The following is a 12,191-nucleotide window of genomic DNA, read 5'->3' as shown; positions in this document are numbered from 1 at the left end:
AGTAACTTAGATTTTGGAAATTTTCTTTGGAATTTAGGGGTGCCAGGCTGGCTGAGTCAGTGCAGTGCACAAGTCTTGATCTTGGGGTTGTATATTTGAGTACCACGTTGGGTGCAGAAATTACCTAAAATCTTAAAAAAAATTTTTTTCATTGGAATTTGAAAAAGTTGGTAAATTTATTCTTATTGGACATGACTGTTAGATTGCCATAAAGATCTTTTTTTCTTTTGGAAAGATTAGGGAGGGCTACCTCATCAATTACATTAGAAGATTCTATTTGGGATCAACCTTTACGTCATGTTTTTTTGGGGGGTGATACACAGGGCTATGGATCTGGTTGGGAAGTAAAAGGAAACCAAGAAAAACTTTCAGAAAAAGCTTCAGAGAAATAAATGAATAATTAACTATTTAGCTTTCCAGATGTTCATGAAACCTTCAGACATTCATAAAAATGGATTGGAAGAAGGATGTAGGCACTGCCCACTCTTCTTAATCTTCAGGTTATCAAAATAAATACTGCAAACACTAGAACAGGAAAAGTTCTTTAAACAGAGAAGACATAGTTTGCACATACTTTTCATGAATCTTCAAGACTCGGTGAACTATAGGAATCTCTCTTCCTTCTATCCTAAAAACAACAATTTCTCCCACTCGGATGGGATCTTCAACTCGATTTGTTAAAAAGAGAAGATCTCCTCTATGAAATGCTGGCTCCATGCTGCCACTAGGAGGGAGAGAAGAATATAATAGAAAACAAAGTGTGAGATTAAATTTACTTTCAAAATCAGATATTCAACTAAACAGTCCCAAGTATCACCCCTGGAGTATACTCAATACTTTAACAAATATAACAGCACTGATGTGTGTTGTTCTCAAAGTACGGTTTCCACAGACTAATGAGTTACACAAAAGTTTCTTTAGTTATTAGCCTTTACTGACTAGATGCATTTGAAGCATTACTATTCAAAGGAGCTTAAATCTTGAAAAGGGCAATGTAACTAATTCCTTAACCTTTTAAAATTTCAAGTGACAAATGGAATATAAAAGAATGAACTTTACAATCACTGCCCTTATTCTCACCTCATCTGAAAACGCTAAACATATTCAAATATTCAAATGAGAATTGGACCGCCTTCTGCCATTTATAAAGATATAGACCAAGATGACCTTACGGTTTTGATTCATTAAGAAGGAAAAACAGCTCATCAAGTCAAAGAATAGTCAGCTACAGAGATAATGCTTCTGTTATCAACTTATGTCAAAAAGAAAAACAAGAAAGAAAACCAAGAACAAAAGCAGAGATTTTTAAGCATTTCAGAAATGAGAAAAGGCTTCAATTCCATGGTAATTAGTGAGGAGAAACTTCTAGAATGTCTTCTCATCTCTCCCCTGTTCTACCCTATACCAAGTTCTTCAGAGGTCCTACGACATTTCCACTAATTAATGAACCTTTTCTTTCTTTCTTTCTATTATTTTTTGAAGATTTTATTTATTTGACAGCGAGAGACAGTGAGATAGGGAACACAAGCAGGGGGGAGTTAGAGAGGGAAAAGCAGGCTCCTCCCCGAGCAGGGAGCCCGATGCAGGGCTCGGTCCCAGGACGCTGGGATCGTGACCTGAACCAAAGGCAGACGCTTAACGACTGAGCCACCCAGGCGCCCCTAATGAATTTTTTCTTGCTCCGAAGAAGTAGCCCATCAGTATTATTTTCTGAAACTCAAGCTCCAGTTTTCAATAACAGACTTAGTAAGAGAAAAGTAGATAGGTAAGGGTTAAAATCCAATATAGGAATAATGCCAAAGTCCAAACATGTCCATATAAGACTCTGGTACCTCAATATAAGGGAATATGGTAGTTGTTCCCAAATTTTGCTGCACATTAGAATCACCTGGGGAACTTAAAAAAAGAAAAAAGAAAAGAAAATCCCAATGTCTAGGTTGTAACTCCAGCCATTTAAAGCAGAATGTCTGGGTATGGGAGGCAGACATCGTTATTTTGTAAAGACCCCAAGTGATTCCAATATATAGCAACATATAAGGAACTACTGGGGACATGGATTTTCAGTACATGTTTATTCTTACAACTTTTGTTAAGGTTCCTCCGGGGACAATGAGTTCCCTTTTTCAGAAGAGTTAAGGCAGAAGATAGGACATGTGCTTGGTGAAAATATTAGAGAAAGTATTCTAGACCAACCTGTAGTTTTCAAGTTTTTACTTTGACTGATTTTTAAAATCAGTGACATCCTTTGCTCAAATAAAACTTTGCTTGAAAATTTTATCAATAAAACAGATAAAAGCTGAGCTGCTATAGTTTAATGGCTCATTTTTACTGAGCACTTACTGTGTACAAAGTGCCATTCTTTTTTTTTTTTTTTTTAAAGATTTTATTTATGTATGTGACAGAGAGACAGCCAGTGAGAGAGGGAACACAGCAGGGGAGAGGGAGAGGAAGAAGCAGGCTCCTAGCCGAGGAGCCTGATGTGGGACTCGATCCCAGAAGGCCGGGATCACGCCCTGAGCCGAAGGCAGACGCGTAACGACTGCGCGACCCAGGCACCCCCAAAGTGCCATTCTAAGTTTTTTTTTTTTAAACAATCTTCAGAACAACTCTATGATGTAGATATTCTTTTTTTTTTTTTTTAACTTATCTATTCGACAGAGATAGAGACAGCCTGCGAGAGAGGGAACACAAGTAGGGGGAGTGGGAGAGGAAGAAGCAGGCTCACAGCCGAGGAGCCTGATGTGGGGCTCAATCCCACAACGCTGGGATCACGCCCTGAGCCGAAGGCAGACGCCTAACCGCTGTGCCACCCAGGCGCCCTAGATATTCTTATTATCCCAACTTTATAAACAAGGACATTGAGGCTTAGAAAGTTGTAAAGTTATAAATCAAAAAAATGTTAAAGGTGAGATTTGAACAGGGAGAACAACAGAATCCACTCTCCCCGTGCTAACCTGCCTCTAAGACACTCTAGAATTTTCAGCAGGGAGTATCATAATCACATTTACATTTAAGAAACATCACTTCATGGGGCGCCTGGGTGGCGCAGTCGTTAAGCGTCTGCCTTCGGCTCAGGGCATGATCCTGGTGCTCTGGGATCGAACCCCACATCAGGCTCCTCCGCTGGGAGCCTGCTTCTTCCTCTCCCACTCCCCCTGCTAGTGTTCCCTCTCTCACTGGCTGTCTCTCTCTGTCAAGTAAGTAAATAAAATCTTTAAAAAAGAAAAAAAAAGAAACATCACTTCAGAAAGTATAGAATATGTAGAAGACATTTAAATATTTATTGAATTAATGAGCAAACTAGAAAAGATCAGAAGGTAGACTGGGAGACCAGTTGTCCAGGCTAGTACTTAGAACTGAATTCTTGGCAATCACTGGGAGTGTTATTAAAAATATGGACACAGGAGAATCATAAGGGGACACACAAAGAAAAGGATGCACTTACAGAAGCAAGTAAGAAGTAATGTACAGGAAAAAAGAGACTAAAATGTTAATGGTGACTATATCCCAGAACTATGGGTGACTTCATTCCATTTAGATTTTTTCTGTGTTTTCAACATTCCATATAATGAAAATATATTAACTTTTTCTGATTATAAAAGCATATTTTTAAAGGTCACTACAACAGCCCAGGCAGGACATGAGGAGGGCCTGAAATAGAACAACAGCAGGGAAGACAACTATAAAATAAGAGAAGAGAGAGGGAAAATAACAAATTTGATGGCCAATCAGACAGGACAGAAAGGGGTGATCAAAGATGACTCCTGGATTTTTAACAATGGCAATGGAGCAGATGGCAGTGACAGTCACAGAAATAGGAGGAAGAAGGGGTGCCTGAGTGGCTCTGTTGGTTAAGCATCTGCCTCCAGCTCAGGGTCCTGGGATAGAGTCCTTCATCGGGTTCCTTGCCCAGCAGGGAGCCTGCTTCTCCCTCTGCCCACAGCTCCCCCTGCTTGTGTGCTCATTCTCTCTCTCCCTCCCTCTGACAAATACATAGATAAAATCTTTAAGGAAAAAAAAAAAAAAAAGAAGTAGTAGGAGGAAGAACAGGTGTGTGAGAAAAGAAGATGAATTTTACTATTACGTGGAGTTTCAAGTGCCCCGTCAACATTCAGATGGAGATGTCCACTGTGGGGTGAAAACAACTCTAGATTTCAAGGGAACAAAGCTGGATGAGAAATAAAAAGATTTAAAAATTCAGAAACAGATGGCATTAAAAACAGTGTGTAATGGGGCATCTGGGTGGCTTAGTCAGTTAGGCTTCTGACTTTTGATTTGGGCTCAGGTTATGATCTCAGGGTCATGGGATCAAGCTTGGTGCTGGGCTCTGAGCTCAGTGGGGAGCTTTCGGCTTGGGAGTCTCTCTCTCCTTTTCCTTCTGCCCCTCCCCCCACCCTGCAATGCTGGCTCACACTCTCTAAAACAAATAAATCTTAAAAACAAAAACAAAACACTGTGCAGTAAGAGGACTGTTAAAGAAATAAACTGGAGGATACTTTTTAAACATTAAATAAGTTATTAGTAAACTTTTTACTATTGCCTGATTAAACTAAATTTTTAGAATACATCAATTGTAAATTTTATAAGTTATATATAAACCACTTAAATATTTTTAAACTGACTTCAGCTCTATAAAGGGGGAAAAAGTTTTGAATGTTTGCTGAATCTCCAGTTAAAAAAATAAATAGTATAGTATTTGCATTTGAAACGAATATAACACTATGGGTCAAATATTGGAATTTAAAAAATAAATATATTTTTCTAAGAAGTTATTTGTCTTTATCCCCAGTGACTTCACAAAAGTCCTAAAAGTGGATTCTCAGTTAACCTTAATCCTCTGAGGCATATTTAGTTTCAGGTAATAATTATATTCCTCGAAGTTACATGAAACCTGGGCCACCTGGTTTTACTCGGCCACCCAATCATGTACATTACCTTTCTCTAATGACCGCTCCTTCTAGTCTTGACCACATTCTCTTCCAAAAGGACCTGGTCTCTTTTAAGTTCCTTTATTTATTCCACATCAGTAATCAGAAAAGCTTAGTATATAAATAAACCTACCTACGAAATAATTTGTCCAAACACCACTTTTAAGCCCCAACTGAGATTATAAATTTTCCATCCGTAGCAGAAGTGAACTGTTTTCAGGACCACTGTGTGAAGAGGTCCTCAGTCGAATCCCCTGTTCACTCCAACATCCCCAGTTTACAAGTCATTAGAGTGTCCTTAAGCATCTCCACTGAAGGGGACTCAATCTGAAATAATCCCAGAAGAACCTCTAAAAGAAGCCTCCCTGGGTTCTCTGTCTACACCTTTTTCCCACAGTGCCAATTAGTGTGGCTTCTCCTTCTGTCAGTGTTTGAAACTGAAGCTCTCCACTGAATTTAAAACTGTCTGGGAACTTGGGGCCACATCGCTGTACTCCCAGAGTAGTACATGCTTTCCCAGCTAATAAAATATATACATGCCTTTGGATCTCTAAACTTACAGTTGGATGTGTTCATTAATAAACATAGAACAAAGGTATGCGTAAGAGCAGGAGTAAGGTAAGACACTGGAGACCCAGTGCCTTGCTGTTGGAACCACTTATTGCTGAAGTGCATATATCCTAAGATGACAATGAAGGAATCAAACTGATATTGTTAAGAGTAACGTACTATTATCTATACCCTAGATAATGTTAAAGATTTATTTTCTATTTATACACCATTATCTCCAGAAAAGATTTGAAATAGCTTATATAATTAAGCCCCAAATAAGACAGAATTATAATGATTCAATTAAACAACCAAGGGTAATTCTCCAAAAAGGAGTTAGTTACTAAATTTGGTTTTTAAATCACTAGAGTATGAGTTCAAGGGTAGAGAAGGAAGTACAATGGGAAAAGATTCAGTACTGTCACTTTAAGGGGCAGCACTAAAATCTTCAAAATTCCTGAAGTCTGTTTGGAAGTGATATTTAAAGGTCAGCAGGAAACACGAAAATAATTAGTGATGCTTCTGTACTGACACTGAGAACATGCTGCAGAAAAACTCTTTTAATTAATTCATGGAGATGATACCTAATCTAGCAAACTAACAACTATACAGCAGCCCTGACGTATCAAAAGGAAGAATGTAAGAAGACAGAATTATTTCTGGAAAATACAGTACACTGAAACACTTTCTTACAAGTGCCAAAAATAAAACTCACATAGTGAACGTTTTACGGAAAAGTCATGAGCCCTTTGGGGTCTGAATTCTAAGTGCCTAACAAGGCTGTGCATTTCTCACAGTTGAAAAATAGTAACTAATTTTCTTTCAGGCCCTCTTCTGGGAAAGCATAGTTTCCAGAGGAATAATATAATCGTTATTCAATTTCTCAATTTTTCTCTCAAGTAATGGCATGCAATCCTACTCCCTGAAAAGAAAAATTGTTACCTGAGCACCACTACAATTGGACTTTCACTTCCAGTTATGACCATTAGCCCCTTCCAGATCATCAGTGCCGAGGAGACAATCATTCCAAAATTTAGGACTTGATAATAGAGCTGTAAGAACAAAAGAGAAGAAATGAGATCCATAATTATCCCCACTCAAGAAAGCAACTGAGACTATATCAATTTAAAAGTTTCAGGGGCGCCCGGGTGGCACAGCGGTTAAGCGTCTGCCTTTGGCTCAGGGCGTGATCCCGGCGTTATGGGATCGAGCCCCACATCAGGCTCCTCCGCTATGAGCCTGCTTCTTCCTCTCCCACTCACCCTGCTTGTGTTCCCTCTCTCGCTGGCTGTCTCTATCTCTGTCAAATAAATAAATAAAATCTTTAAAAAAAAAAAGTTTCAAAACAAAAACAAAAATGTTTCAGGTAGTACTATTAGGGCAGCTGAAGTTCTGAGACAGTCTTAAAAATACTGTAATAATTATACCATCAGCATCCCAGCCCAGCCTCCTATCCCCCAGTAACCTTTCTCCTGTTTGGTCACTCAACGCACGACCCTTACATAGTAACTTACGTTTAAAACTTTTCACAGATGTTATTTCATTTAGGCTTCACCAAAATTCACCTTAAGTTCAACCACAACCGTGGTACATACCACTGCTTCTACCCTCCTCTAGGACTTAGTTTTCTACAATGTTTATCCCTTGACAGCAATGGGCTATTCGATGGCATTTAACTCCACTCCTCTTCTTACAGTGGAGGAAACTTAAGACAGAGAAAATGACTTTGCCAAAGTCACACAGCTTGTCAGTCACATAATTAGGACTTGAAGGCCAGCCTTTTCTGTCTTACTAAATTTCCACTACTTGACAAATTGTAAGATTCTACTGCAATAAGCAGATATGATACCAGAAAGGCATTTCAAGTGAGAGAAACAACGTGGGCTAATTGTGTTGGACTAAGGCTGGATAAGAGGATAATTGACTCATTTTTGTGATTTTAAAAAATGTACGTGCATGTGGACATTCTGCAAGACAACTGTTCTAGTCTTCAAAAATTCAATGCCATTGTTCTAGATCAAAAAGGACTACAGAGACATAACCAAATGTAATGCATAAACTTTGATTAGATCTTGGTTCAAAAGAACAAAATGCATATAAGAAAAAAATCCCAACTATGAAATACATTTTGGGGGGTGCCTGGCTGGCTTAGTTGGTAGAGCATGTGACTGTTGATCTCAGGGTCACGAGTTCGAGTCCCACACTGGCCATAGAAATCACTTAAAAAAAAGGAGACATTTTGGGGTCAGTTGGGGAAACTCAAACATAAAATAATAGTAGGAAATTAGTGTTAATTTTCTTAGGTGTGATAACAGTATTATGGTTATGTAGGATACTGCATGCTAGTAGTAGTGAGCCAACAGTAGTAGTTAGGAATGAACTGTCATATCTGCAACCCAGTTCAAATGATTCAGAAAAAAAAATTATATGCACACATAAGTACACATGGAGCAAATACAGCAAAATGTTAACAACTGTTGAATCTATGTGGTAGCTTACAGGTGTTTGTGTACTGTTCTTTCAATTTTTTTCAGCTTTGAGATATAACTGACAAATAAAATGCAAGACTTTTTTTTAAGAAGGATCCATGCCCAACGTGGGGCTTGAACTCAAAACCCTGAGATCAAGAGTTTCATGCTCTACCAACTAAGCCAGCCAGGTGTCCCCAAAGAGTAAGATATTTAAAGTGTATGACGTGAGGGGAGCCTGGGTGGCTCAGTGGGTTAAGTGTCTGACTCTTAATTTCGGCTCAGGTCATGATCTCAGGGTCGTGGGATTGAGCCCCATGCCAGGATCTGAGCTGGGCATAGCGCATGCTTGGGATTCTCTCTCTTCCTCTCCCTTTGCCCCTCCCTGCCCCTCTCTCTCTGTCTCAAATAAATAAGTGGGTCTTCAAAAAAAAAGTATATGACATAGGATCTGATATGTGTATGCCCTGTGAAAGGGTTCCCCCACAGAGCTCATTACCACATCCACCACCACACATAACTGCCCCTTCTGGCAGGGGAGGGAGGTTAGGTCTTTCGATTTTTCTTCAAACAAAGGTATAGAAAAAACCGGAAGAACATAAATATGTGAGTGGTTACATCTGGGGCTACAATACTAGCCAATTTTGTGTCATCTTGTTTATCTGTATTTTCTACTTTTACAATTAATTTCTTTTTCTATTGAAATATAATTTAAAAACCAGCAATTATCCTGGTCATGGGAGGCCAGCCCAGTAATCATTTTGTCTTTTAGCTATTTCTTGTGCTATTTACCCTCATGCTTCTGAAAATTGTTACTACTATTTTTATAAATTTGGATCATCTATTAACTACCTATTATGATAAGAATTTTAGCTCGGGAAGGATACACAAGAAACTGGGGACGGTGGCTGTCTCTGAAAGAGGAATCGGCTGTTGAGGTGAAACGAAAATAACTTCCAGTATATACACTTCATGTTTTTTAAGTTTTTACTAAGTTCAAGCATCATCTATTAAAAAATAAGTTGTTTAGGTTTATTTTCTTAAGTCCATGTTAACGGCCAGAACATTATTTTTCTGGTGCTCCAATGAAGTACAACATACTCTGTTGACGCAATTAATGTAGCCCTCAAAGGACGAAAATATGAACATTTTCTAAAAGATACAAATATTTCCTATTCTTTGAGTAATGGAGTAATATGAGCATACGGGTATAATCTGATATGTAGTTTGACATTTCCATCTGGGGACATTTCCTCCCATTTACAGGCGAGGAAACTGAGGCACAGAAAGGCTAAGTGATACGCTCATAGCGGCACAGCTACTGGCACGCAGAGCAGTAACTGTTATTAATATTATTTTTAAAGATTTTATTTATTTATTTGACAGAGCGAGAGACAGCTAGCGAGAGAGGGAACACAAGCAGGGGGAGTGGGAGAGGAAGAAGCAGGCTCCCAGTGGAGGAGTGTGATGCGGGGCTCAATCCCAGGACACCGGGATCACGCCCTGAGCCGAAGGCAGACGCTTAACGACTGAGCCACGCAGGCGCGCCAGAGCAGTAACTATTAGAACTCAGGTCTCCTAAATTCTACCTCTTCAAGATGGTAGCTTTTTAAAAGATCAAAAATATGGTCCTCTTACTCAGAAAACAGAACTGAGGAAGTGGAGTGGGAGAGGTTAGAAATAGGAAAACTAGTTTCTAAGAAGTAATTCTGGTCAACCAGTGGATAAGCAGTCAGGAATTCAGCTAAAGCCCTACTTTCCAAGCTTTTGCTCCTGAAAAATCACCTACAGTACTGGTGAGAACAGAATCCACACCCCAATCCTGATCTCTGAGGGAAGGGCTGTGAGAGTCCACCTAAACGACCAAATATAAAATGTAGCTCCATGATTCCTTACCTGAGGGTCAGATAAGTTTCATATTTCAAAATTGGCCAGATTTTGAAAAGGTAACCCTTGCATGTACCACATATTTACATAATACCCCTAGCAGGGTCTATGGCAATATCCCATAATCAACCATGTTAATATTTCTACAGCAAACTTTAAAAATTCTCACTGAAATAAATAAAATCTAAAAATAGCTACACGTCAATCAGTTCAGGTCTGTTTCCTTGATGAAAATCTTTCCATTTTCAGAAGGGTACCGATGTAGCATTGGCAGAACAGGTGTGAGATACCTAATAACTATTCTTTAAAAGAAAAATGAAAAGACAAAAATTACAACTTCCCAGGTCCCTGCAAGGAGGTCACTATTCTACCCATAATTAGCGTTCTCCTTTCCCTCAGACTTGTAATACGACCTTTCACTACAGAGTCATTGTTGTGAAATTTATCTAATCACCAAAATCACCGCCATCATTCTTATCAGTGAGAAAGAGGTTAAAAGTCCCTCACTGTGTATGACTGGTATGGTCCTTAAAATGTGCCTACTCGCATACAGCTAAGTCAGTCTGTGAGCCAAAACCTAGATAGAAGCACACTATTTGCTGAAACAGATACTCTGTCTGAGCAAAAGTCTGAAAAATGTCATATTCTTCTTCTCCCTTTCTTTTCTCCCCTTTTTCCCACCAACAGTCTTTACTCACAAGACAAACACACTGCCTCCCTAGCTCCTGCTTTCTTTACCACTACATCTGAATACTTATGAAAAGGGGCTGTCTTTTTCTGGTATTAGCAGAAATAAGGTGGCAGCTACCTAACCTCATACCATGTGGCAACATCATGCTAACTATTAATAAGACACCGTGACATATGTAGAACGACAACCACAGAAGTGAATAGCCCTATTATCGTTTCTAAGAAGTGACCGAACAATATGCTCTTCAACGCTCAAGGTGAAACTAGAAAAAAATGTTATTAAAACCAATCAAAGCAGGGCCCCACGGGTAGCTCAGTTGGTTAATTGTATGTCTTCAGCTCGGATCATGATCTCTCAGTTGGTTGAGCTTCTGCCTTTGGCTCAGGTCACGATCCTGGGGCCCTCTCATTGAGCCCCGCATCAGGCTCCCTGCTCAGCGGGGAGCCTGCTTCTCCCTCCACCCTGCCCCTCCCCCTGCTCATGCTCTCTCTCTCTCTCTCAAATAACTAAAATCCTTAAAAAAAAAAAAAAATCAAAGCTTTTGGTAGGTATGGTATGGAGATTTGTGTGTGCTATTTTACTTTTACAGTTTTAGGAAGCCGAATCCTCTCCTAAGAGTTCTGTGACAATTTAAAATACACTGTAAGTAGGGGCGCCTGGGTGGCACAGCGGTTAAGCGTCTGCCTTCGGCTCAGGGTGTGATCCCGGCGTTATGGGATCCAGCCCCACGTCAGGCTCCTCTGCTATGAGCCTGCTTCTTCCTCTCCCACTCTCCCTGCTTGTGTTCCCTCTCTTGCTGGCTGTCTCTATCTCTGTCGAATAAATAATAAAAAAATCTTAAAAAAAAATACACTGTAAGTAATAAATAACAAGAGTTAAAAAAAAAAATGTAGGACAGAAAATTCAGCAAAATAAAAGCTGACAAACTGAACAGCCATAATCTGGAAGTTACGTACGATGCATTTATCTACTACAGTTATCAAATACACCATTATATCTCCTATTCTTGCAAGAGATATTTGAGGTTCAACACATAGGTTATTTTCATAGAAGTCACACTTCCAGCAATCAAGCAAAGACAGAAGTGACCATGGAAGCAAAAACGTGTCTCAGAGCTACAAAACTGCAGTTGTCCTAAGTTTTCAACTTCTCTGATCTTAAGATCTCAAACTAAGAGACTCATCAATCCATAATCACAATTCCCCTGCTTCCTAACTCACAAAAGAGGAAGTGATTAGAAGCTGAGGTATTAGAGGCAGATAACTTGACAGCAGTTAGAAGTAAAGCTGATGGTGTTGGAAAAATGGAAGCATATTCAGGATATGTGCTGTTATTATGGCCCAATAAAGTCACTGATAGCGCCAGTGATGAAAACGAAAATAACAAAAGAAAAAATCCTGAACAGCCTAAATAGGCATAATATCAGAAATAGTAAAACAAGTTTCATTTTAAAAAATGTTAAATTTTTTGGGACTCCTGGGTGGCTCAGTTGGTTAAGCATCTGCCTTTGGCTCAGGTCACGATCTCAGGGTCCTGGGATCCAGCCCAGAATCGGGCTCCCTGCTCAGTGGGAAGACTGCTTCTCCTTCTCCCTCTGCCATTCCCCTCCTTGTGCTCTCTTGCTCACTCTCTCTCAAATAAATAAAATCTTTTTTAAAAATTTGGGGG

The 12,191-nt window shown here is 39.5% G+C and overlaps 1 protein-coding gene across 4 annotated transcripts in view; it reads right to left on the bottom strand.

Moving 5' to 3' along the window:
* Window positions 1–12,191, bottom strand: part of SEC11A (SEC11 homolog A, signal peptidase complex subunit) — a 39,203-nt gene that overhangs the window by 12,243 nt on the left and 14,769 nt on the right. For 3 of the 4 annotated variants that reach the window (XM_019800251.2, XM_019800252.2, XM_002919793.4), the window contains exons 2-3: window positions 6,420–6,529; window positions 575–724 (exon numbers count right to left, since the gene is read on the bottom strand). In XM_019800251.2, coding sequence (XP_019655810.1) covers window positions 575–724; window positions 6,420–6,502 — 233 coding nt within the window. In that variant the 5' untranslated portion in view covers window positions 6,503–6,529. The remainder of the gene's footprint in view (window positions 1–574; window positions 725–6,419; window positions 6,530–12,191) is intronic. The other variant, XM_034667839.1, reaches the window with a different exon arrangement.

This window comes from Ailuropoda melanoleuca, chromosome 9, assembly GCF_002007445.2.
Source record: "Ailuropoda melanoleuca isolate Jingjing chromosome 9, ASM200744v2, whole genome shotgun sequence".
In the NCBI taxonomy this organism is placed as follows: domain Eukaryota; kingdom Metazoa; phylum Chordata; class Mammalia; order Carnivora; family Ursidae; genus Ailuropoda; species Ailuropoda melanoleuca.
The sequence above is the reverse complement of the archived record's forward strand: the minus strand, read 5'-3'. Positions and strand labels throughout refer to the sequence as shown.